The sequence below is a fragment of the Tetrao urogallus genome, assembly GCF_951394365.1.
Source record: "Tetrao urogallus genome assembly, chromosome: 11".
Taxonomy (NCBI): Eukaryota; Metazoa; Chordata; class Aves; order Galliformes; family Phasianidae; genus Tetrao; species Tetrao urogallus.
In genome coordinates, this window is record NC_136824.1 from 9,870,540 (window position 1) to 9,898,527 (window position 27,988).

Genomic DNA, 27,988 nt, shown 5'->3' on the forward strand with positions numbered 1-27,988 from the left:
TGACTAAGATAATGATTGTACAACTCTTTAGAATTTTTTACAGCTTTTAGTTAGGAAATCTGGTTTTGTGTATATTTTCAAATCTTTTCCACGTAGTCTCTTAAAAATAAACATAAATGCGCAAGTCCAGCTTGTTCAGTTTCTCAGTAGTATTCCAGCCTCTCTTGATACCTTGTCAAATAATCTTCTTAAAAATAATCTTCCTGCTGGAACTAGTTCTGTACAGATCATGTATGATTAGGATATTGCCAGAGGAAGAAAGTGGGATGCTCTGTGTTCTTTCTTTGTTTTTTTACCCTTCATGGGAACACCTTTGTGGTTCAATGTAACAAACATCTCTTTTCCTTTGTGTGTCCATTTTGCAGAAGCATATGTATTATAATGGTTTTCTTCAATTAGTTCTATGAAGTTGCAATCCTCATTGCATACTTTCTGTTGAGAATAAATAATTTAGAGTAAAATTAGTACAGGTGTTTTTTAAATGCAGTCAGAGAATACTTAGACTGGGGGAGATGGGAGAAAAAGGTTCATCACGCAAGCTACATATTTTTAATACTATGAATATTAAACAAATTGATATATTAGTAATAATCAAAGAATATCATTAACAGTGATAACAAATTATGTTTCTGAAACCTGAGTATTGAATTCTTCAACTTTATATATTCCCTGTTAATGTTTCACGTTTTAAAAAAGAACACAAGCTCCAATAACTGAATTTCCAAAATGAGTATGAAAGTCATACACACGTGGGGTACATTTTAATTTTTTAGGGCTTTAGTTCAGACAAACTATTTCACACAAAATGTGACACATTTTTTATAAGATAGTTGATGACGTTTGTTGGAGGTGGCGTGGTGGTTGCTTACAAGATTGAGGAGAATTTAGCTTCCATACCTTTCCATAGAGCCTTCCTGACTTGTTCATTGCCAGAAAGTATTCACTTTCCACTCCTTTGATTGCCACTATTCCAACTGCCACTGTTCGGATTTCTAGAATACCTGCAAATGTACAGAGGGAAAATCACACTGATGCAGAACACCTGTTTTCCAGTCAACCTGTATGATTTACTTAAACAAATATAATTCTGTGCTTATTGAAAATCCGTATCTGCATTTATTAGGAAAAATATTTAGTCTCTTTATTCATGTGAAGAAAGGGCTAGATTTTAAAAATTTTCTGTATGTGATCATGTCTGCACGCAGCCACTTACAATTTGCATGATGCATTTTAAATATCTACTGAAATTGAGATGCCAATATAAAGAATTTTTGTATTTTCAAAGAATCAGTGTATCTTAGAATGCATCAGACTCTGGGTTTCATTTAGAAGAATTACATCTGTAGCCATCAAGGTTCAAAGAATTTATTTAAAGCCTTTATTTTCAAGACAAGTGTAGCTGTATCACAAATGAACAAGTGTAAACCTTACAACTTGCAAGCAATAGGAAACAGACCACGGTGTTCTGTGTAAGGTAAAGTATTTGTCTGACCTTTGCATGCTTTTATGACTGATAGGAATGGCAAAGATACCTGTATTTGAAAATAATTAAATATTGCACAGAGAGCTTATTTATTCAAAATCAGAAAAAATTTAGTGTTTTTCTATATATTTCTGTAACATTTCATATCTGGCTGACATGTATTAGCAATAGCTTTCTATAGTTACTATGATACATTTAAGTTACTTGCAACATAAAAGTATATTTAGGTTAAAGTAAGGTATTAAGGAATGCCAGGTTGTTTTCAAGCTTAAATGTTACTATTGTTTTAAGCACTGGTTTAGATTTACATTTCTGAGTTTGAGAGGCTTTTCTCCATGTTGGGTCACATACAGAACTTTATGCAGTATGTTTGTATTGTAGGAAAAAGAATCCTTCACAGCCATTTCAACTATAGGCAGGAACTCAATAGCTAAGCACAGGGAGAAGAGTGAGGGAGGAGAACTGTGTGAGCTTGTCACCTGAACAGTGACCTTCCTCTTGAACAAAACCTGTCCTTTCAAATTTGTATTGAGTCTTTTCAGCTACCTCACATAATATTTTTGTCAATAGTTATTTTTTAAGAAGGCATGAATGCTGCTGATATTTCTTTCCCTATGCTTTCTCTATATCTTAATATTTTTTGCTTTCTTTTCTTTCTATCTTGCTTTCTTCCCTTCCTTCATATTACCATTCTATCAATCCTGACCTGTTATTTCTGTTTTTCACTCCTGTTTTCCCCATCCGTAGATCAGTTACCTCTTCTCTTGGTGTGTGCCCTGCTGGGCATTCATTTCTCTGAACAGTTATGCTTCTTAATGTAAGCCAACTTTAAGTTTAACTTTTGTGTAAAGCTTTCAGAATTCTTTGAGAAGTTTCACTGTGCTGCAGGCCTAACAATTCTTACAAAGGGCAATTCTGACTGAAACTTGCAAAAATTATATTAACTTTCATTTAAATTTCACTTGAGAGAAACCACAGCGAGGCTGAAAAACAGATGAACATCTGCATCTATCCAAACAAAGAATATGAGAGTGGAAGGGATCTCTGGGTCATCAAGTCCAGTGCTCTGCTAGCCTGGGAATTGCATCAGATAATTCTCTTTTCATAAACGTTGCCAATACTAAATTGGAGTTGCTATTTCTTTGCCCCCAGTGTTTCCGCCAAAGGCTGTTCCAGAGCTTGTTTAATTTTAATGCCTACAGACTCTGTAGTATTTTGCAATCTCCATTTTTTCAGTGACAGTTTATATCCATTTGTTCTTCTGCCTATGCTAGCCGTTATCTTAAGGAGAGGGCTCTTTCTTTTTTGAAGTTTATGTTTGAATTTTCTATCTGTGTGGAACTGGAAAGATTCAGAATGAGTTTGTAAAACAAGTCATTCTAATAGGAATGGAGATTTCTTTGAGTAAGCTGCTGTTGGCTGAAGTTACAGGAGTAAGAAATACTATTGCTTTTAAGAAGGAAGTGCCAAAAGCTTTTGCCTAAGGCAATATTATTATTAGAATTTTTATGTTGTTTTAGCTTTTTTTTTTTTTTTTTTTTTTTTTAAATGAAGTAGATATTGACATACTGACCTGTAGGAATTACTTTATTTCATTTTTGGATATTTGTTTTTCTATTCAGTTCAAATAGAAATGTCTTTAATTCGGACGCTTAACGCCATCTAAATAAAACTCAGAATAGTTTTTCTGGTTGATGAGTTCAGGGTAGAAATAAGGGAAGCAGAAAGATTTTAAAATCCTCTCGCACAGGAAATCTGAATGACAAACATTATCTATCAAAATTATATTCTGTACATTCTTTGAAATGACAGTTTATGTGATAGATGTACTCAGAGATCATTAACAGGCTCTACCTTGTATTTGTTACTTTTTGTTATTTTGTTATTACTATTTGTTATTTTGTGCATAAAAAGCCATGGATTTATAATTACAGTCAAGTTTGCATTCATAAATTATTATGCATATTTGATATTGTTAGTTATATTATTGTGTGCATTTCAAAATTGTAAGCAATTATGTCCCCCAGAATTAGGGCTAGCTTCACATGAATAACATCGGACACCCTGACTCAGAGGTGATGAGACACCAAAAGATGTTCTTAAGCCTCTGAATGGCACGTTTCTCAAGTATTCTCTCTGTGCATCTCTCCATAAATTTTAGTGAAGGAATATGACATAAATAATTATGTGATAATTATGTCACATTAAAACTGTTGTACTGTTGGCAACGTTCAAGACAAAGAAAAGAAACCAGTGAGAGTTCTTTGGGAACAGTGCTTGTATACTCATGATTCTCTGCTTGTACATTCATGATTCTCTTCAGAGAATGTCGTGGCCTATCACAGAATGTGCGTGTACTCATTTTTCTGTTCCTAGTTCTTGATCATTTCAATTCTGTTGTATCTTAACCAGTCCCCAAAAGAGAAATTTTCCTTTCCTAACAAAGCATTAATTAGATTTAGGTTTCCGAGGCAGCATTTCACATATACTTTTTAACTTGAATCATCACTAAGCTTCTCATTCTGTTTGAAGACATATGACTGAAATTCCTTAGCAAGATGACAGCATATGGTAAACCTCCTTTCCTTCTCAAGTCTTTGCCTCAGTAACTTATCTACTTGTTTCAGAAATCATTATTACAATTAATCAAAATTTTCAGTTATATCATATAGGGAAGGGAAACATTTCTACTAAACTTTTGGAAAATTAAGACATTACATATTATCTTTTGTATGGATTTCACTTGTTCTGTTCACTGCAAAGTGTCATGGACATTTAAGAAATCAAAAAGTTTTCCTTTATACAGAAGCCATGCAAAGAAGCTGATCAGGTTGAGAAGTCATACGCTGAAGGTTTATTAATTTATCCAAACCAGCGCTACAGTTATGTCACATGATTGAATTTAGTGCTCAATATCAAAGGCCTTCCACAGACCAGGAGCAATGATTTTTCAGTAATATTAAATTTAATATGGACAGAGTTTTCATTACTTTTTTTAATTGCTTTACAAGTTGCTTCTGAGCACACAAGACATAAGGTGAGCTGTTTTTCCCTCCACACCTATTAAATAATCAAAGGAATCATAATGCTTATAAGCAGTGTAATATCACTGTGAAAACATCCAATAATCTTTTTGTTTGTTTATTTTTTTAATATGCAAATTGATTTAAACACAAACTCTGAGGTTATAGAGATACGCATAATGAAATCACTGTCTCTTCAGGTTATAATTTTACAATGTATATAAATATAAAAATGAATTTCTCTATTATAGCAATAAAGTAGGAAATTGCTAGAGGATATACAAAAAAATAAAATAACATCCATAAAATAGAGAAAATGCATTTTAGTTGTCCTTCCTTACTTAACTTCCATTCAGAATCTGTATTAAGTCAAGATATGAAGATATCAAGATTACAGTACATGGCATTATAGTTGTATTGGTCTGTCTTTCTTTTCTGTGTGCTCCTGATACTCCATTACTACAACAGAAATTACGTGATGGCAAATGGATACTAAGGTTTTTTGTTGTGGATAGGAACCTGGTCTACCAGCAATTGTCATGAGCTAAGAAAGCTGTTCAACCAGAATTTTGGTCAACTACAGATATTTCCTATTTCTTCTGTCAGTTCTGTAATCATCTGTAACTGGTGATTCTTGCAAAAAGGATGCTGAGCAAAAATAAATCAGCATTTCAGTTGATATGGTTATCCTTATGTTCTTAACGTTTATAGTTTATAATACAGTTTTCATTATTACATTTAGCCAAGACTGTGAATGAGATCTTTTTATGAGGCCTTCTTAGGTTTTCTTTCTTTCTTGTTTTATAAATTCACCTTTTTTTTTCTTCTCCTTTTTGTTTTGAAATTCAGTACCGCTATTAAGTCTTTGATAAGACAAACCAGGAAGAACATTTGGTTTACTGGAAAGTAACCCAGAAATGTCATTGTTCTATAAATGCGGGAAGGTCTTTGATTTTGAGTAACTGATGTTATTTAAATCAGCGACAATACAGCAGCTCTCTCTAAAGATTAGTTTTATTAGCTTTATGTGGATAGTAATCTCAGTCAAGCAATCCTTACCATTCTAATGAACCATTTTTAACAGTACTTAAGACATGAGTTTATATGAAAGAAAACGTGCTAGTTTCATTGGTCCTTCACTGCGAAGCTAAGTTTTTGTGCTCAGTTCTTGTTAGCTGAGTCAGTAGAAGTGGGTAAATCTCAGTAACTGCAGAAAAATGGTAGTAGAAGAAAACCTACTATGTTGTGCTGTTTTTTTGTGGGTAATTTTATACCTCAAGTGTATATAAACCACAATATCTAGAAAAAATAGTGAGCTGTCTTACATGTGGTCTGTCATTGTAGGTTCCCAAATGTTAGTTTAGCACCTGATACTTCAGAGAAATGATGAAGAACTAAAATGGACAGTCAGAAATTCTGCTCAGGATAACCTGCTCGATGTGATAGTACAGCATTCATTGTCTTATTTCAGCAAGTCCATTCTTTGAGCTTCCTTTTGAAGTAAAAAGTCCTAATCTTTTCAATTTCTGTTCACGAAAAAGAAAAATTCACCAAGCCAGGGGAGGAAAGAGAAAATTCTTGTACGTAGGTTTTGAGAATTTTTTCATCCGAGTACGGTTTTAAAATTCTAATAATTTCAAAATTACTTGAAGACATGCTTAAGTTATTAAGATGATGATGATAGTGAGTTCACAAGTCAAACTTCAAACAAGTCTTATACAGGATTGAGTTAAAAATGAAAACATAAACCATGTTTTCCAGTTGCTCTGTCTGAAGAATCCATGTAAAAATTTAGGAAAGGTTTAAAAGAAGACTTGAATATACCACAAATTAGCTGGGAAAGAAATCAAATTAGAGCCAGAAAGAGGAAAAAAAAAAAAAACAACAACCAACTGAAAATGGGCATGTAAAACTGAAAACAACTGTAATTTCTATTAAATCTATTAAATCAGCATGAAATTCCACACAATTTAATATGGTTGTATGGTCAGTGTATCAAATATAGCTCGAAGTTGCCAGAGTGAATGAAGATTCCCGCAGACCTGAAAATCTGCCTGGTGTACCTAAAGGACACTCATCTGAGATAGGCTATGATTTCTCTTTAGAAATGATGACTATGGATGCTGGCAGCAGTCTTTTTAACCAGGCAAATTAAATATCAGACAGTTGATATAAAATCCAGTAGAAAAAAAATAAAGACAGAAAGCAACCCTGTAAGTTAACAGAGCAGTTTTAGTGTGTGGAATATAGTTCAGTTTTTGGAGACAAATGCGTTCTGGTCTAGAATGGCAATTGCTCAGTGCTTTACACACACACTTGTGTACCTGGGAACTTATTTCATGGCCGTCACTTGGCGAACAGGACAGTGCCTTGGGCTGGAAATTTAAGTAGAGAAATTGGCATTTAGCTACATTAAATACATCACTAGCACAAAATTGAGCATTCTCCTGTGAGATTTTTCTTTTTCCTTTCTGGTGTTATTTGATAGTTCTGTTTTGAATCGCCTTGGGTTTCTTTGCTAAAGAACAGAGAACAAAAATAATCAGCGAGTTATCTTTTCACATGCAAGGGAGCTGCCCCAGTGCGTTGGGTGATGAGATTGTGGGAGGTTTAAGAAGAGCTTTCATAGAACGTTGTATTCAGTCTACCATCAGTTGACTCTTTTCCCAAATGTGTCGTATGTTGTGGGTATCCTCTGAATGTTCCATTGTATTTCTGGTCACTACTACTGTTATTTGTTAGTATCAGAATGTCTCTAGGCATCAATACAAAGAGAAGTATTTACATCCAGTAGATTTTTCAGCAAGGCCAGCAGCAATTTCATCCCAGTATTTTTCTGTTCTGCTAGGTACAGATGTTTTTGCCTACTGCTATGAAGACTTCTGTAGTCTTCTAAATGCTCAAAAGAAGGGAAGAAGAGGCAAAGTAGGGTTTTTAATAAAGAAAAGCAAAATAAAATGTCCAGTTGTTAGTTGTTATTTTATATTTCTACTATTTTTTTCAGAAAGCTAACAATATATTAAAACTATTTTTACAAATATTCTAAATGCTTTAAAATACTTTATGTATAATTTATATATTTACTGTACTTAACTGACACCTGAGTACTGAAGTTGAAAAAGCATTCAATTGCTGAATTCTTGAGGGAAGGAGGCTGGCACTGACAGCTAAACACTGTGACAAATGTGCTTGTGGATCCTTTCCTAGTCAGGATCCTCTTGAGATAAAACATGAAATTTCAAATGGGGAAACAGAAGGTAGAAAAAGCTTGGATGGAGAATAAGTAAAAACAAAATGAAACTTTTAAGATATGTCTGACTTGTGTTTCTAATTAAATTTGGAGTACATATTTATGAATCCAAGTGACTTTTCGAAAAACGATTCAAGGCCAAGAAGAAAGCACTCGCTGCTTACAAGACAGTCGTTAATGCAATTTGTTCTTTTGATCTGGGTTTTACTGATTTAATGATTTAATGTTTGTTTGTACCTCCTAAAACAAGAAAACACAAATCACTACGGTTAATCACAGAATTTCAGAAGGCGTTCTCAGTGTCACCAGTGCCTGCGTGCATTGAGTGAGGCAGCACGATAAATACATTCATCAGCTGCCATACTGCATTTGAAATGCTTTTGCAGAGAAATCTGTCGGTACTGGATTTCTGAAAGCGTATGAGTAGTTTAATTAGGTAGTTTTATCAGTCATTGGCTTCAAAAAATGGTAACCCATAGGAGTGTATGTGCGGAGTATTATTGTGCTTAAGTTATTTTATTTTCCTAATACTATTTTCAAACTCATGCATTTAAAAGTTTGTATTTACATAGGCAAATGTGTGTGCTCATTCTCTCTCAAATCTAATGGTAACAAATAATGTTATTGATTCAAGAGATATTGTAATATTTAGTTGTTTTTCTACCATCCCCCCATTGTTAAATTATAACTGACAGAATGTCAAATTTTCTTTCTTATTTTACATACTGTTTAGCAAGAGAGGGAAAGTGTTTACCAGGTGATACTTGTATGTTGTATGATATGATATGTATGTATATGAATGTATGATCATATGCTCTGTAAGTAGAAATGGGTCAGAAAGTGTACATCGTAATAGTTTTCATAGCAGAGATTAGATTGTCCCCCTTCTCAGGAATTTTCTGTCTGTTAATATGTTTTGAATAAACCATTACTTATGGTAACAGAAAACAAGGTGCCAGACAAGTCTCAGCAGTATGTATATTCACTATCGCTTCCCTTTTTTTTCACTGCAGTGTACTTGCTTCTCCCTGTGATACTCAAAATATGGATTTTATGGCAGAAACATGTAACTTATTTTGCTATTATGGCAGAGACCAATATGAAAGACTAAAAAAGTTTTTATTTAGAGACTTTGTGTCATATCCATGCATTTATTGTGCATGCATAGACTATGAGAAGCATTCTAGATATGCACTATAGAATCATTCTAGATATGACTATAAGAATGACCTGCACATAAACAATGTACAAGTCTGCCAAGGATTTTCAGTGGAGCAGCTGAAGCTACTTGCCTCAGTGTTGTCCCAGACATTTGGTTACCATGGGCAAATACCCAAAGCACTTAAAACTCCTGCTTTCCTCCTCTGCAATTTCCAGCCGTAGTTGTTTAAAGGATCACGATTAATGGCAGAGAAGTATTCCTAAAATTACTGTTTAGAAATGTCATTATTTTACTTACAAAATATGTACTTGGACTTGTGAGTGTTTACCATTATGTCAGAAAAGGAAGGAGCAAGCTAAGTTCCTCCTAAGTCTGCACTGTGCAGTATTTGGAGTTTCACGTGCATCATCCAAGGTATCATCTGGCTGTCTGAATAAGTAGCACTGGTGTCACTGCACAAGAAGTCTGGTTTGAATATCTACCCTTTTTACCTGCAAACTTATCATATATGATCTGCAGTAAGAAATATTAAAAGCCAAAATACATTTTCTAGTTACTTTTCAAAGTGAGTGATACATGTGAAGCAGTGCTCATTGTTTTGCAGCACTCAGTAAATCTTACCTCCACTGAGTACTGCAGTGGAGTAGTGTGGATTTTGGTAACTGAATTGTGAGTGAATTACTGCTGAAGAGAAATAGCTTAGGATTTCTGAAAATATTTTCCCTTGCGCTGTATTGTTTTGCTTTGTTTTTATGTTGACTTTCTGCTAATGTTGGTGGGTTAGATTTGCAAATCAAATGCTTCCTTCTTCATTCTGACTGACAGCATAATAAGAATTGAGCTAAGCTATTAGACTTAAAATCACCTCTCCTACAAACATCTCTTGGGAACATTAGTGCTTGCAACCACTGTCCTTGCAATTTTTCCATTGATTTGATCTCTAAAATCAGAAGGATATGACATTTTTCTCTAAAGTAGATTGTAAAACTATGGAACTTCTCAGTTGCAAGGTCTGACTTGTGAACAGCAATATGTAGTACCAGCAGTGGAATAACCTGCTGTCCCAATCAGCCATTCACTTTCTCTTTAAACTTATTTTGAGCCCTTCAATTTTGCTGATCTCCACTGTGCATATAAATAGTTTATTGCTCAGCATCTTATACAATATGTTGTTGTTTCTCTTTTTTGTTGGAAACTAAATTTCCCTCCAATAAAAATTGCCTTGGAGCTAAATGTATGGTTCAATGAAAAAAACAGTATATCTTTTCAAGTTAATAGTGTCCTATAAAATCCAAATCTCAATCCCCAATCTGAAAAAACACTCTTTTATTATAGCATAACAATTTATTGATATTAAAAATGGAAAAAAGGATAATGGAATGCCTGTTTACAAAGTAATTGTGTTTCCAAGTACTGTAAAAATTAATTGTTTAGTGCTGAACAACAAATCACAGTCATATCAAGGATATCTCTAGTATTTAAATCTCCCGTGGTAATTTCACTAGAATGAGCAATCTCTTTTAGTTTTGTAGACTTTAAGGATCTTGCTTCAGACTAGCAAAACTGTGAAACTGCTGATTAGCCTTTTCACAGCTAAATGAGTTCATTTAGTGATACCAAACTTCTCAAATTCAGAGCTTTGGTCCCTTCAGCTATTTTACTAATCTAAAACTTCTAAAATTCCACATTAGGCCAGAGCGTCCTGTCTCTTCACATTCTTATATAATGCAAAAATCTATAAATAAATCAACTTCTTCTTGTCACTGTCCTGTTTCATGTTTTCATGTAATAAAGAGCTGCTGTCTTGGAAATATCCCCCAATGTCACTGAGGGTTAAATTTCCTTCCCCTTTTCCTATGTAGAATTAGCAATCATAGCTGAAGTAAAATTAGTCATGTCTTTTCATGGGGAGACTTTTTCATCTGTTTTTCTAAGAAGAATAATCCATATTCACCTTTTTTTTTTTTTAATAAGAAATTGATTACTTGTTTGCTTTGTGCTCTGAAGAATTTCATTTCCAGGTGCATTTCATGCAGTGTTACAACTTATCACCCAGATCAGGGGGTGCAGGCAGTTGGAAAGACGGCATAAATGTATCATGGCACTCTGGGCTCGTCCAGTTACAGGAGACAAAAATACATCTGAACCAAAACTTGCTCTTTTTCATATGCAGTATCCCCTCACTCACGAGGACTGGCTGTTTTGTTCTGCACAGTCTAGTGTCTCCAGCCATTTCTTTGCCAGCTTTTCTGGTCCCTGACATGGGCTTGGGAAACAAAGAGCGTAGCTGCATGCTGGGGACAAAAAGAGTCTAAAAATTCCCCCCTATTCTCTCAGAATTATTTATAACTCTACATTGTTGGCAAACATTACTGAGATCCATTTTTAAATGCTCACAGAAGGATCATAATGGCATTCTTAGGGCTGAAAACTATATTATTATTTTAAATATACAGTGAAATGCAGTTTTTTCATAGTGAAAATGTTTCCTGATGTGGCTAGTAACTGAATTATTTAAAATCAGTAAAATTCAGAAAGTGAACATAGAAGGAAGTATTCCAGAGCTTAATTTTATTCTGAAGAGCTGCTGGCATAGGGATGAGTAATTTAAATTTATTTTAATTTTGGACTGAACAATTTTGTTTTACACAGCTAAGAAAATTTAATTCATAAACACTGAAATCTCTTCTGGGACAGATATACCTCTTTTTGTACTCTAAGTACTTAAGTCAAATACAGGGCCAGTGCTACCCAACTGAATACATTTCAGTTGGATTTCCAAATCAGATCTGCTACCTGGGGTAGGAACAGATTAAAACAAACATCTAAATTACATCAATTACATTGTCCACAAGAACACAAGCAAGCAGTATATAATTCCTTTCAAGGTACAAAATGTAAGAAGCTGCTAAGAAAACCATCCTAACTCCTTCCTGCACCAGAGTGGGGAGTGATAGAAACCATCTGGCTCATTCTTTCTGCCTTCAAAACATTGCTGGACATATATTTATATGATGTGATCTCTCAAATTGTTCTGTTTGCTGCCGACAAATAATTTAGAATTTGGTTGAATTTGGAAAATATATAATAGAGCAAACACTGAAATGTAAGCTAATGGAAAGAGAAAGTGGGGAAAAAAATCCCACAAACCAACAAACTCAAACCTTGAGTCAAAACCGATCAAATGATCTGACCTAATTCCCATAAATAAATAAGGATTTTATACCTGATATTTCTTCTGTCTTAACTCACATTAGGGATCAACAGGTGTGTTAATTACCCAACAGTCTTTCTGTCTTTTTAAAAAAAATAGCTTAATAAATCTTTGTCTTCATTTCATCTGATATCACTAATTTACTTCGAGTTACTCACTACTCTAAAAATTCTGTCCGGTATATCAACATGACTATCAAAATCAGTATGATATTTGCCTCTGACTTACACACAGGCAGGTTTTTAAAATCTCTCTTTTTATTTACATGACCAGATGTTTATGGATGAGTTACTTTCCTCAAGTTAATCTCTAGTACTTTCTAGCTTAATGATTTCACAGCAGAACTGAGAAAAACAGCTGCCGCAGCAGTGGAGAAAATTGTTTCTCTGACTCAGGACCAATTAGTGTTGCCAGAGCAAATATACTGTGGGAGCTATAGCCAGATTTCTTGTTTATTTTGTATTTATTTATTGCTGTGATTTGTAATCTGCCTTTTTAAATGCAGCTCAATTATCCAGTTTCAAAGTCATTTTTAAATTTTTTTCAGTCTTGACTTCAAATGTTAGCATGTAGAGGAAATCAGGTGTTAACCACTTTGAGTTTGCTGACAGAAATAGTTATGCATACACTTAGTTTTGCCCACACGTATAATTATCGTGAAGTAAGTGAGAAAACTATTGCAGCTAATGTCATGTAAGTATTTCCCAAAGTGAATTCCTTATAATGCCATCTGTGGCTATTTGCAGCAGACTCTGAAATGCGATGGGTTTGTACACACATGCCTGGGGCGTATAGCTAATTATTTTCATTTTCATAGTATGTGCTGACAGATCTTCTTTTCTAGAAAGATTCTGTCATAAAAGCACTTGTGGTGGCCATGGCCATGAAACCCAATTCCAGTAGCAACTGGGATCGTTCATCACATTGCACACAGTAAAAAGCACCTTGCACCATCTGTCACTGGTGCACAGCCTTTCTGCGCTCTGCTTTTCTCAAGTGTAAGATGGAAATAATATTCAGCATTTTAGTTGAACTGAACTCGTGCCCTTAGAAGAAAAAATGGGCTCTAGAACTACTGCCAGTGTGTTGTGATGTAATAATGTAACGTTATTTTCTCAAGAGAAGTTATCAGTCCCAGCTAAACTGTGAAATGTCATGGAGTTAAGACAGCAGACTAAACAGTTAACAGAGCATAGCCTTAGCCAAATTACACTAAGAGTTTCTTGAAAGCACATTTCTGTTATGTGTTATTGGTTTGCATACACAATTTTCTGTTTCTCTAGCTTTTGTTCTAATTGTTACACCCCCAAGTGTAAATCAGTGTAATTATGTTTATTTCAGTTGCATTATAATCATTTAAGTCAGCAAAGGGTACATAAGGAGAACATATAAAAGGGAAACTATGAAGTTGGAAAGCTGCCTTGCATTGTCAGCCATTTGTTCTTTGTTACCCCAGTAGCCACCCTGCGGGGCAGTTTAAGAGGGGATCTTCTGTACACACTGCTGCCTCACTCTGCCTTCCTTAAGCACCTAGCTGATAGTGACCAAGTCCTTTAGAAAGATTAAAGAAGCCTTTTGATAGAAATTAACCCAACACGATTCAGTTCAATTTTAAAACATTAGCAAAATTGGTCTGCTTTAGCAGTAGTCTCTCAAGTAGCCATAGGAAACTCTTTAAAATGTGAAAGAAACGTTTTAATTTCCATACCAAGTAAGGAATATGTTGTATGGCACTGAACTGCAGAAGGAAAGGTGTGAGCTTTTCTGTACCTGTGAATTGGAGCAGTTAGTTGTCCTGTTTCTCAACGCATAGCTACTGCAGGTACTACGTTATCACTACACTGTTGCTCTTTGTAATAAAGTTGTCTGTGACCAGTCTCTTAAAATATTTAATATCTTAAATTCAGATTCATCCCAACAGCCATATTATTATATTGGCAGCATTCCAAATTTCCATCTCTGACAATAATCAAACAGCCTATTTGATAGACTACAGTGCGGTGCACTGGCATAAGCATAAAGACAGACTTTCCTCTTGATCTTTAGACAAATGGAAGATCTCATACCACTCAAGCATTTGATAACAGTCTTCAGACAGGGGCTTTTGGGAATGCTTCACTTTTTATTTTCTCTATGACAATTCATATAATTCTTATTTTGCTTTTTTTGCATCGATGTCATGAAGTTTTGACAGGCTCTATAGAAGGGATACATAAACAATCTGTAGCAGACTATACGGACTGCTTTAAAATCTGGAAAGCAGCTGGTGTATGAAATGTAGATGTTTGAAAAGGACGTTCAGCTAGGACCTTGTTCAAGCAAGAAAACTAGAATGTTCTCTGAAAAGGGGTAAAGCAAAATGGCAGTGATTTCTTCTACAGGATCACAGAGCAAGAGGGTTCACATGACTGGATTTATCAGGTTATGGGCTGAGTAGCAGAAGGTATATGTGCAAACAGTGTTTTCCTCAGATTTTTATTCTGTGGAGGATTTGCATTAAGTTTTTACAAATTTGAGCTTATGAGATTCAGTTTGCAGGCCTGTTTATAAATACTGTATGAATGTTTCTTCTCTGTATGGTACGATTCTTACCTAGCATTCATAACATAAAAGTTATTGTGTAATATTAGACTCAACAGAAACTGGAAGACCATGCAGTTCTGCTGCACAGAGCTTGGCTCTGTCCACACTGATACTTTTTGAAATATATACAAAAAACTTATTATTGGTAAAGAATTTGATACGCTTTTGTTCTAACTAAAGCAATTATGGATGTTCCAAGCAGTTAATGTGGTGAATAAACCTTTTCTTTCTTAAAATATTTGTGACTCCTGCTTATTGCAACAGAACACTGCTGGAGATGAAGTACCAAAGCTGACCGAGAAGGTCTGTTTGTACCACACAGCATGAAACAAAGTGCATCTTATCCTCTTTTTGTGAGATGTGAATTCATCTGTGACTATCAGTGTATTCTTGATTCATACATGAATGCGGATGTTACTCTGTAGAATAATTTCTGCAAAAATAGATTTTTATAATTCTACTATTCAATATATATACTTAAATGTAAGAGTAAATAAGGCAAATGCTTTCTACTCAGTATAGATATGTGGGTCTGTGGTTTTATTATAGCTCCAGAAAACTTAGTACAAACTTCTATTTATATCTTGTATACAGAAGGGTAATTTTGCACATAAATCTGAGAAGTAATGGGCAACTGTTTTTTAGTTGAATATCCTAAATTGAGTATATCATGATGTATTGTGCCCTTAAGCCCGTATCTTCTGTAGAGTAGATAGAAATAGGAATTTTACTCTGAGATAGATGTCAGTAAAATACAGATAAATAATTCTGACTTGAAGCTCAGAAAGAGATTAATGCTGGAACAAGAATTTTATTTTTCTTTATGCCTAATCTGTACCACCAATGTTACAAAAAAGTATTTTAAAGTAAAAGAACATGGAATTGCAGAAGCAAGAGTTACTACTTGGCATCCTTTAAATTAACTCCTCAGCCCTCTGGTAGGCATCAGTAACAAAACTCAGACTGATTTCAGGAGAGCCAGGCTTTTACAAACCATCTGTATTTTTCTCTCTCCTAATATGGATCTTTCAACTCCTGAGCAAACTTTTCCTGATGAATCACAGTGTTAGATAGCTTTTCCACTACTCAGTAACTTAACTCCTCCACAGCTCTACAGTATTCTTTTTTTCACTCTCAAAAGCAGCTATTTAGGCTATTAATTATAGTTCTTTATTGTTTGTCAGTGAGTCAATAGGAGTAGAACACCCGTGTCCTGAATATACGTTGAAAAGAAAGTTAATGCTGTACTTCTCCATGACTACTTTCTCATGTTGATTACATCTTTGTGTTTTTGAGTTTTCAATCAAATGCTATGCACATTAATGAGAGAGTATTTTTTCATGCCAAAACCTATATTAATGAAACAAACATGGCACAGTCTGGCACAGCTCAAATGAGGCACTTTTTGTACAATACCGCTGTGATAAATTGCAGCACATGTGATTACCATAGATGGTATATACAAATAATTCTCCAGTGCTGCCCAACAGAGGCTAAAAGGAAAACAAAGAAAGACCCACTGGGATGGGTATGGAGCTGGACAAGAGCAAACTTCTTTGAGGAGCTGTAGCTAGCTCCTAGGTGCACGAACAGGAACTATAACTGGCAGTTCCACTTATTGAGCTGATTTCATCTGAAAGTATTCCTAGCTGTGTTGCTGAAGTGCGAATGAGAAGGCATTACAATAATCTGTGATCCCAAACTATCAGTGTTTGTAGCGCTGCATGCAGGCAAGAGTGCCATGCATTTTCTTTCAACTGCAGTGGGATTGATACACATTCTAATTATGGAATAGGCATAGCTAATTCTTTGGGGAACTAAGAATGTTTACTTTCTTGTGTTAAAATTCTCTTTCTTTCACAAGAAAATACTTTCTTGTGTAAATGCGTAAAACTGAAGTTTGTTAACTTTCTCATATACCCCGAACAGAAAGGTGTCACAGACAGAAAAATAGAGAACAGCTAATGTGAAGAGAGAGAAAGGAAATGGTGTTTTTTTTTTGTTTTGAGGTAATTTAGAAATCATCATGTACATGCCATGAGGTTTAGGCATAAGTATTCCTTTTGGAAATGTAACTTGAAATGTCACTGAGTGCTTGTGAACACTTCTAGAAAATTGTCTCTGAGATGTCCACACATCTTATCCAAAAAGGATAAGTACAGAATGCCTGCTTCTGTTTTTTGTTGCAAAAGAAGAAAGTTGGGATTAAAATTCAGTAATCTTTTGACAAAGACAGGTATTTATTACGTTCCAAATAATAAACAATTTTGAATATTTTCCTACAACGATTATGACAAATATGTCTTCTCTCACTAGATCATTTTCTGCTTACATAATACAGGCCTTGGAACTCTCATCACATTCTCTTAAATAATCTGGTTGGATCAGAGCTGGGCTGTTCACCACCTTACTAAACATGTTACAGAATCACATGAAAAATTGTGCTTTGGGTATAATTGGTGCTCGTTTTATCATCGCAGTAAAGACTAATTTTGCTTCCAGTGTTCCATCTGGATGAAAGTACCATTGCACAAATTGTCATTAAATCATTCAGGACATGCCCTAGAACAACATGATTAAAATAGATGAATTCAAATTCAAAACACTTGATTACTTAGTTAAAAAAATTAGCAGAGCATGATTTCCTTGAAAGATGTGGTAATAGTTTCCTAGAAAAATGTGGCAATCTTTTTTTTTTCTTTAATTTTGTTGCATGACAGTTATTTGCATTTCTGAATTTCTCAAGTCACACAAAGAAGCAGACAGAATTGAAGTCATACACAATCATTTTAGTTTGATACTTACAATCAAGTAGTCTGGGCACCAGTTTACTTGTTTGAACATTCTGATTGAAGTGGGTGTGTACTAATTTCAAAGAATGGTTTTACTAATGGTTGTATTATTTTTGTTGCTCAATTTATGAGGCATTTAAAGAGACAAGTGTAAGTGTAGGATTCTTGCCATTTAGTTTTATTATTCGTGCAGACTCTCCCAAGCTTACACTCAAAATTTGTGTATCATTTGGTTTCCTTTGAACTAAAGGAATAAAATACTTAGTAAGTACAAACTCCAGCACTTGTTCACCCAAATGTATGGCTTTACACTGGTAATAAGGCAGAATAATAAACCAGACTACTTGTCTTTCACAGCCCCAGTAGGAAACCTTCCTCACAACTGCTGGAGCACATGCTCAGATTGAATAGCAGCACTTGAAAACAGGGCACGGGTGCTGCAAGGGTAGTAGGATGGGAATGAGTAGAGGTCTCAGAACACCTGTGTATTGACTACCTTAGTAGCACAGCTGGCACAATTTAGTTGGTCGACACTGAGTAAGGAGTTCCTTAAAGTGAAGAGGCTTTTCCTTTGTTTCCTGTTGTGGTTTTCTTCATATTTCTTATATTCTTACCCGATGAGGTGAGTGCTAGTATTTATTTCCTGAGTGTGTGAATTTTTTTTTTCAATTTTAATTTGGAGACGAAGTATACTTCCTTCATTTTGATCTGACTTGCATATGGTGTTTTAGAGTGTTCTAAGGAACTGCTTGCTTGCCTTAGAATGTAATATACCTTCCTTTTGGTTTTGAAACTGTGTTGGAAATGTTGGCCAGCGTGTCTATGGTCAGTTAAAGATGTAGAAGACTCACTTAGAAGAGTGGAGCTACTGGAAATAGGAAAAAGGCTTTTTTTCACCTGTAGTTTGAGTGTAGCCTTTTGAAGTTGTATCCAGTTTGGCTTTTGCTTAATAACATTAATTTGTCTACAAATGTTGTTTAATTATTTTTCATGTTTGCAGCTCATATGTTGTCAACAAGTGCTTAGTATGTCGTGGAGGTTTTCTTTTTTTGCACTAATTTGGTGTTATTGAATGATATTGATAAGATGTGCTCAACTAATAAAGTAACTGCACTGGGTGCAGATAACATAAATCTCACTGTGGACACAGGTGTTTGTCCCTGTCCTTATAGCAGGGAAGCATTACAATTTTTCTTGCTGTAGTGCTGGGAAATTACACGTCCATGGTGATTTCAGGACTTCTCGGATGCCGTTTCCCTGTATAAGCAAGCGTGAAGGACTGCTAATTAGGAGGAGCTTGCACTGTCCTTTCTCACAGTGAAAACCTGTGGCTTGTTTTGCAAGGTGGCCCTAACTAGCATGTCTCACTGCTTGAATCATTATTTGCTGGATTTACAGACCTGTTTTCCTAAATCCCTGTAAAATCTCACTGATGTGTACTCAACTGCTTGGACGTTTGTGTTCCACCGTGCAGCCCCTAAGCTGCTTAGGCTAACCAACTCTATTATGCATTAGCATAGTAGGGTTTTGTTGGTGAAAGTTGCATTTTTCCATTGTATTGGTAGTGGCTGCAGCCTCTGGGATTCAGTTATCTTTTCCGTTTTCCTTGCAAGTTTATATCAGGTAATATAACTGCTGTTTTCAGAAAATCTTTGCTGCGGAAACTATATGTAATTACAAATGTAATTGGTTTCTTTCCTGCCCTGTGCCGCCTTCTTTCCTTGTTAGCTACACCCATGTTTTCTCCCCAGACCAGCTACTCAGTGGCTAGCTGCAAAGCCTGAACATTGTCCCCACCAGAGTTTGCGTAGACCACTCAAATGAGAATCTAACATCATCCTGCAGCATTGCAAGTGTATTCAAGAAACCAGAAAGCTCGCATAGTAGATATTTTTGCATTCCTGACTAGCATGTAGAACCTCACATTTACCACCATGTTGCTTACAGCTGTGCATACAAACAATCCACAGAACTGTGGCACCTGTGCAGCCCTGGGATTTCAGCCCAGCACTGATGCACATGCAACCTTTTAAAAATTTCCTGTTGACTGTAAGTGTCCCAGTATCTTCAGCTCTAGATTATGTGTTCACCCATAATCATTTCTGTCCTTAACAGAGCTATATCTCTGTATTTACTCTGAACAGCCACTTCTGATTGAAATATGAAGACACACTTGACATTTAAAAGTCATGATAAAAACTTACAAAATTAGCACAGCTTGTTAAGGAACATATGGTCTTGTTAGCATGGTTGGTTTTATTTTAAAAGACTTACTTTCTACTTAGGCAAATATCAAAATTGCTGGTAACAAAATGACTGAGGACAAGTCTGATCAGCTTCTTTTTATAGTCTATAGCACCTCCCAGTGTCTATTAACACATTCAGATGAAAGCAAGCCATCTTACCAAAAATAGTAGTAGAATATGACATATGTACTATTAAACTTTAGAAGTAGTCATGTTAAGAATGCTAAGAGACTCCTCCAAAAAACACAAGCTACCTCATAGATAATAGGGGTTTTTACAGAATATTGAAGTGGTGAAGTTGAGTAGTGTTTATTATTCTCTCTGTTTCAGGAGTTATTTTGGTAGTAGGTTCCATGGAATAGATCTCTTATCTGTGTTTTCATTTAGTTTTGTATTCATCTGTCAGCATTCCGTCTGTAGGTAAATTTGAAGCATAGCATTCGGATGTAAAATGTTGGTTTTTAAATGGAATATCTGGATTCTTTTACCTTTTCAGTTTGTTGTTTTTAGTTTGAATTGTCAGATTCCCACTAGAAGATCGAAAGAGCAAGTGCCTGCTTGGAACAAATTGACATAGCTCTGCTGTTGCTAACTGGGATATACTTGTCTGTTTTACTAATTCAGCTTAGGAGATTTTAGTCTTCTGTTGATGAAGTTTCATGGCAGAGGCAGCGTGTGAATGCTGTAAACAAAATCCATTATGATTTAATCCTCATCTCATTTGTTGTTTTCAAAGCTAAATAATAGCCAAGAAAGTATATTGATTTCTTTGGTATTTCTATTGCCTTTTTGTGTGCTTGCATGAAGTTGTGGGCCACATCTGTGAATATCCATTTCCAACTTTTCAACACCAATTGTTACAAAAAAAATTTTCCATTTGTGTAAATGATGTCATGTGTTATGAAAGATTTGAAGTGTGACAATTCAGTGCTATGACTGTTAACCTTTGTTATTGACATAGGAATTTTCACTGTTAACTTTTTCTTAATAATGTTTCTAAATTACGTACACCAGGAGGCTAACTTGACCTTTCCATCAGCTCATATCCAGAATTAAAAATTAAAAATAAAGTCAAAGGTCAAAAAAAACCCAAAAAACAATTGAAATACTGTTGCCAAATATAGTCATAAGCAGTCAATTATGCAATGAAACCATTGTGCCACCCAAGGAGAGTAACAGCCTTCACTGGCCTGAACTTCTTCATTTTTAATGAAGAAAGTGTTCCAAAATATATGACTAGCTGTACATCTTGCAGTGTGGAGAGGTATAATTGCATGCTTTAAGATGTCTTGATCTTTCTGAGTTTTAAGGAAAATACAGGGGAAGAAATAACTTTGCACAGTGTTTCTCAGGATCCTTGAAATCTAAAAAATCACATTAAAATACTCAAATACAGAAAGCTGAAAGCTGTGAAGGGAGATGTCTGGATTTTTGTTTTGTGTTGCAAATGTGGTGTAACAAATTAAGTTTTCTACCAAATTCTGTTTACCAATATTGCAAAATTGCTTTATTAAGATTTGAGCTCTGTTTCTCTAGCTGCTGACTTTGATTGTTCTAGTTACATTCTATGAATCTGTTGTATATTATTTTATTATAGAAGTACTTATTGTCTATAATATTAACACAATATTTTTGTTTTTTCACTGATCTTTTTTTTTTAAAGCTCTTTAACACGTAGTTGAATTATTATTATTTTGTGTGTGTGTATGTGTGTAAGGGCCTGGAGAATTAGAAGAATTTTCCCAGAGTCTGTAAGCAAGTTGCTTAAAAACTTGGATTAGCCTCAAGCCTCTTGAGTCTCAGGTCAGGGCCACTTTGGCAAATTTTCTATAGGATGGGTAATTAACATTGATACAGCACTGATTATGGCATATTTTTTTCTTTCCATTGAGGAATTGTAAATAATGGAGGAAAAGATGTGGGATCATTTTCAGTTTATCTGTCAACTACTTCTGCAGTAAGCTGCTGGGTTTGATTGATGGTTCCTTTAAAATGGAACATTGCACATTTCTGATAAGTCCCTGTATTGAGTGATTCAGAAAAACTCTGCAGTCACGGCTGAATTATAAAGGTATCAAGTCAAATGAATCACTTCATGCACAGCAGACGTAGGCTCAGCCTGTTTTCCATTGTTTGTATTTCTCTTAGCTCATCCCCTGGTTTTGAAGCACACAGACAGGCACAGCCTTGTTGCTGTGTGTTAGCTCCTGAGGTGTTGACTACACCTGAGCTCAGAGCTCCTTACAGAACTTAAGCAATCACCTTGTGCTCAGAGTGGGATGAGTATAAACTGCTACTATTTTTTCTGTGGTAAATACTACAGAATGGACAAGATGATGAAGATTCAAGAGGTAAATTCAGAAGTAATAAAGACTTTTCTAATTGTATTTTTTGGAATCCCTGTCAGTGTTTCAGTTGAACTTAGATTTGAGCACTGATAGCTGAACTCTTAAGAACCTTGCTGCAGTGGTTCAAGACTTAATTCCCTTTCTTTTTACTCCTTACTTCTCCCAGAGGGCACTGTTAGCAGAAAGTCAGTAGAAGCTGGACAGACATATCTCAGATGTCTCTGTTAACTGCGTCTTTGCTAAAACGTCATCAGCAACAGTTAATGGTGAAAAGCCGGGGTTTTTAATAAGGTATGGATAAAAGTATAGGCAGGCTCTCTATCACAGGTTTCAACTTCAGGGTCGGTAATTATCACTAGTGCTGGACAAAGAGCTAGAAGTTGGGAAGATCTAAAAAAATTTTTGTATTTTGATCCAGTTAATACCTCATTAGAGAGAATGTCACACTTGCATTGTAGGCTATTTCTAGAGGATATGCAGAAATTGCTATTTGAATGAAATCTTTCTGTTATACTAATTGAAAAGATTAGCAGCATACTAATGTGAAGCAAAATCACTTTCACATGAGTGAGGGTTTATTTTCTACTTAGGCCAACGTATTGGTTGAATCAACAAACTCTTCAAAAATCAAGAATGCAGTAGTAAAGGCAGGCATTCTACATGGCTGGAGCACAATAACCCTCGAATGAATCTGGTACATTAATATCTGCCTTAAAGGATTCAATTTTCAAAAACTGAATCTTCTCCTTTGTGCATATAAACATAGAAATAGAATTTGATGTGAAAGCACAGTATGCATACCAGTACCTGTTTTTGCCCAAGAAGCATATAAAAACTACTATTGAAAATACTTTTGAATTCCAAGCACATTTGAATGTTTAATCATTGAGGTGCAGATAAGGTTTATTTTGTCAACAGATTACATCTGCACAAAACCAAGTTAGATTCCATTTAATTTTGCTGAACACTATGAGATGCTGGATTTTGATCAAAATAGAAATAGTTTTCCAGTATAAGTTTATTTTAGGATAAAATTTTGAATAGAGATTGCAACCATTTCATGCCTAGATATCACTAGGCTTTTTTTTTTTTTTTTTTTTTTTTTTTTCTCCTCCTTATGTTTTTGGTCCTCTTTACCCACTGAAAAGAAGAGGAAACAGACACTTTCTGGGTTTAGAGTGCACATGGAATATGATAGGATCAGACATGTTAGGATTCAGGTTCCGGGAAGGCTTTTCTTGTAACTAAGAGGCCCTTTGAAGTCTTTAAAATGAGATTCCAAAGGCAACAGAGCGTGGAAAGTCCTAAAGCATCATCCAGTTGTAGTTTTAAATCCTCTTGGATAGAGTCAGTATGAAGTCTGATTTTTGCTTTCCTTCTTTCTGAACAGAAATAAAATCTCATGAAATTCATAGACACAAACTTGAATTAAAAACTAAGCAGCATTTAGGAGAGAGTTATTTTCTGTCAAAGATGAGGAGTTAAAATGCTGTGTTATCTCCATGATCTGCTCCATCACTCACTTCTTTCAGTCATTAATTCTGGAGGTCTGTTTTCAGTGCCTACTTAGATTGTTTTATGTGAACAAGATACAAAACTTACTTTTCAATATAAAGCCAATGGTTATGCTTAGACAGTGTAATTAGCGATTGTCAGAGATAAATGTGTTATGAATAATAACAGATTTTTCTGGATGCTCTCATCTTTTGGCTGCTTTCTAATTCTTGCTTTAGTTTTGTCAATGTGTGATACTTCTCACTCCATGTTTTAGTCTTCAGAGCTGTTTCTGTGAGGTGCAAAGTTATTTCCTCCACTTAGTGAAAATTTACTTAGTTTACTCTTGTGTTTTTTATTTTACTTCTGAGCTACCAGTTTTGTGTCCACCAAAAGGCTCCTCTGCTTTCTGAAACATACATAGAATAACTTTCTTTGGATACATAACAAGGCCATCACTGTTATGGGATTCATCAGTTTGCTTTCACTGATAAAGCACACACCTTTCTTGAACTAAGCAATTAACTTCTAACACAATTTGAAACAAGTGAATGATGAATACAGGTTAATTGCTATTAGTGAGTTGAGATTTGTTCCAGTGTTATGTAGTGGAATTTCAACCCACACACGCTTAATGCATCAGCTTTTAAATTAACTTCTTAAGGTTTTTTTTTTCAGCTGTTACTCTTATAGAATCTGCATTATGTATATATGGTGCATACTTATTCTGTGAGTTACTTGAGAAATTTGAAACCCTAATTCCTCACCATCTTTGCATTCTTACGTATGTAGACTTGACTGAGAAAAGCCGTGTGAATTTTGGCGCCTACCCAAGTTATCAGGTAGAATGACGAAGGTACCGTTCTACAGACACTTCTAATTTCACAACTTCTAATTGTGAAGATTGCTCTTCACAGTATTTGTGCTCCACAGTTCGTGGGCTGAAAACAAGTCACTGACTCTGCAAGATTGTCAATGCAGTTTCTTTAATGGTGGTGGAAAAATGTGTGGGTTTTTTTTTTAATTTTCATTTTAGTAGTCCATGTTAGTGGTGATTCAGTGGAGAGAGAATATGCTAGTGGCAAATAAGGATAAAATTTGAAGATGCTTCTCAGAGCAGTTCTTCATACCTGTTGATTAATTTGACTGTAATTGTACTGGGATTCCATCCTAAGAAATAGGTTTGATTTACATTTTACTGATTTTAAAACTTCAGAACTGGAGTTCACAAAGCAGGAATGTTTGAACACACAGAATAATCTCTTTTAGTAATGGATACAGTTTTTAAATGATGCTTTTCAGAAATCCTGGATAAAAATAGCCAGTTTAATCTGCTGTTAACCAAACAAAAATTGCTTAGGGAAAGCAGATTAGTTCAGGTTGTCTTCTTCCCCCCCCCTCCCCAAACCATCATTTTCTGTGTGTGTGTTTTAATGCAGAGCCCTAAACACATATTCAGAAAGGCTTCATGCTGTTGATTAGAGTATTTGGCAAAACAAACAAACTAGGCTGAATTTTTGAGTTTCTCAGAAATCCAGTGCTCATACTGTTGTTTCCCTTTGTCTATATTTCCCTGTTCTACTTACCTAACAGAAACAGATATTATTTCCTACTGTACAATAGCTGAACTATGGAGAGGGACCCAAGCTTAAGATGGTGAGAAACTTCCCATATACTTTAGTAAGTTTACTGATGACGTTTCATCACAGTGCATCTCAGTTACCAGATAAACCTTTGTTTGTTGATTGTTTTTCTTCTGATACTCATTATGTTTACCAGAAAGAGTTTGGTGTTTTGGTGGATTTTTTGTTGTTTGTTTGTTTTTACACATAAGGTAAGGGTATAATAACTCAAGGTTGTGTTTCTATAATTTGTAGCTGTTTATTACCATCAGTAAATCTTCATAAAATGCTCAGGAATTCTACAAAAAAGTGGTTTGCCTTTAACACATGATGATCTGGTATCCTCTGCTGCTTTTACCATGAAACATTTCAGGATATCACTAGTATGCTTCAGCAGCAGGGAATCCTGCAGATAGTTGAGAAACCTTACTTGAATTTGAAATAATGCTAAATTACTAACAGAGTTCTTAGTTAAGCAGTCTAGAAACACAAAAGGCAAATTTATATAACTACTGAGCTCTATATGCTGCCATAATATTTTGAGTACTTGTTTGTAAATAAAAATAGGGGAAAAAAAAAAAAAGGATACAGCCGATATTTGCTTCTCTGCAAAAATCAGAAGCAACTGTTTCAACCACCAGTAATAATTCTTCCAGTTATTTTTGAGAGCTACATTTCACTTCCAAACTAGCACTGTGGATCTCTATTGTAACAATGTCCTCCTGAAACTCAATGGGAGTCTTCTTGAATATGGACCAAATAATTTATTTGGCTGCTGGCCATGTGTTGTCTTTCAGAGCAACATAGCTGTTCACTACATAATAGGGCAGGAAGAAAAGAGACGTATGGGAACAAAATTTAAAAGAAATGGTAACATTACTCAATGAAGCTTTAGATGCTCATGTTGACAAGTAATTAATGCAGTCATGAAATAAATAAATTTAGAAGCCCGCTGTCTAGGTGCTTAGCATTGAAAAGTGCTGTTTTTATAGAAAATAAGTTGTCAGCTTCACTTGCAAGATGAATTGCACTATGATTCTTAAAGTTTGGGTGCTTAATTTACTTTTTTTATTTTGCTCATACAATGGTATGAGGGACCTATATTAAAACTGTATTTAATAGCATCACATTGGAAAGAAATTTGATCTTTCAGATGACTATAAACACTAGACCAGCATGTCTCTGCCTTCTAATTTTATTTTGAAATATGCAATATAATCCTATGTGTTTTATTGTTGTATTTTAATACATTACTTTTTTAAAGTAGTTGTCATATTCATTTAAGTATGCAATCTATATAATAACATGAAAGCCAAGATATGAAAAATAGTGATTGTAAAATTGATGCCATCAGTAGTCATTAATGGGAGATATACGAATATGTGAAAAATATAGATTTGAACTGGCAAAAGAATTGCTGTACTAAAGTTGTATTTGCTACAGCTTTGCAAAATATTGTATGTCCATTCCCTCTAGATGAGTCATCTTTTTGGAAGAAAGAGGAGAGAATATTTTTTGATCATCATGATCATCGTAATAATGAACTGCAGAAACTATAATAGATTTGATCCCTGGCTTGGCAAGCTCTCTGAAAGATTTTGCAAGACAGTTTACATAATTCTTTCCATTGAACTTTCTAGTATTGCATATATCTTAATTGTTAACTCAAACATACCAAACTTTTAAGTAGTAGGTTAATGTTCCATAAGTATTTTATGAGCAGAGTTTGTGGTTATACATTTTCATACTTACAACCTTAATTCACTTGTTAAAATAGGCTCTCTGTTTGCTAATAGTTACCAGCTGTAACTAATACATTAGCAGATCTACCATGTAGTATTTAAAATGACGCATTTCAAAATCAATAACAAATGTCCTGCTGTAGAATTAATTGGCAAACTCATCTTATACAATGGTCAGCACACTGTACAAAATTCTTTTGAAATTACTATAAATCAAGAATAGGGAAACAATGGTGTGTAAATTCTTAAAAACTTAGAAGTCAAATAGGAAAAGCAAAGATACTACTTACTGTAGTTGTTGTTTGCTTCTCTCGTCCCTTTTACTTTGCCTCGCTTATCAATCCTCATATACCACTGAGTTCGACAGAAAAGTCTTCTCACTCTTACATCCCCCCCTTCCATATAATCATAGCTTCTGGTATGTCGCTCAGGGCTGGAACAGTTCACATTTGTAGCCATTTGCTCTGGAGTCATGTCATTGCAAGCTAAAGATATAGTGCCCATTAGAAAGATAATGTAAAAGTATGATCTGTAGAGCAAAATTGGCAGGATCCATGTCAGTATCCATTTGTGCATTATAGTGCAGTGTTCTGGGTGTTCATGAACAACATAATGAAAATTAAATCTCAAGTAGACTGTTGCTCTTAGGTCACCGACCTGCCTTCTGTCTTTACGAGTTACAGATTCATTTAAATGAGATTGTTCCCTCTTCTAGAATTCTGATCGTTACTCCTTAATAGTTAATGGCGAAATAGAAGAGCTTCTTAAATATCTCTTCAGTCAGAATATCCTTTAAAGACACAAGTTATAAAAACCTTTGTTGCTGTAACCTTCTGTACTACTTGAATTTGCTGCTTGCACTGAAAGTAAAAGATCTGTGAGAAAAGGTGCATGTGTAAGTCTTTATGCTCAGTTGTTACAGACGTGCAAGGATACATTATGCTACTGAAAGGTACTTTACATAAATGTATGACATGCTAAGCTGACTCTTACAAATATACAAATGTATACACAATAGATATCTTTCAC

The 27,988-nt window shown here is 35.0% G+C and overlaps 1 protein-coding gene across 1 annotated transcript; it reads right to left on the bottom strand.

Moving 5' to 3' along the window:
• Positions 1 to 237: 237 nt before the first annotated feature.
• On the bottom strand, positions 238 to 27,535 carry FGF7 (fibroblast growth factor 7; the record flags this gene model as incomplete). The annotated part of the gene is made up of 3 exons (XM_079540671.1): positions 238 to 432; positions 898 to 1,001; positions 27,250 to 27,535. The coding sequence occupies 3 exons, from the start codon at positions 27,533 to 27,535 to the stop codon at positions 238 to 240; spliced, it is 585 nt and encodes a 194-aa protein (XP_079396797.1).
• Between the last annotated feature and the right edge of the window lie 453 nt (positions 27,536 to 27,988).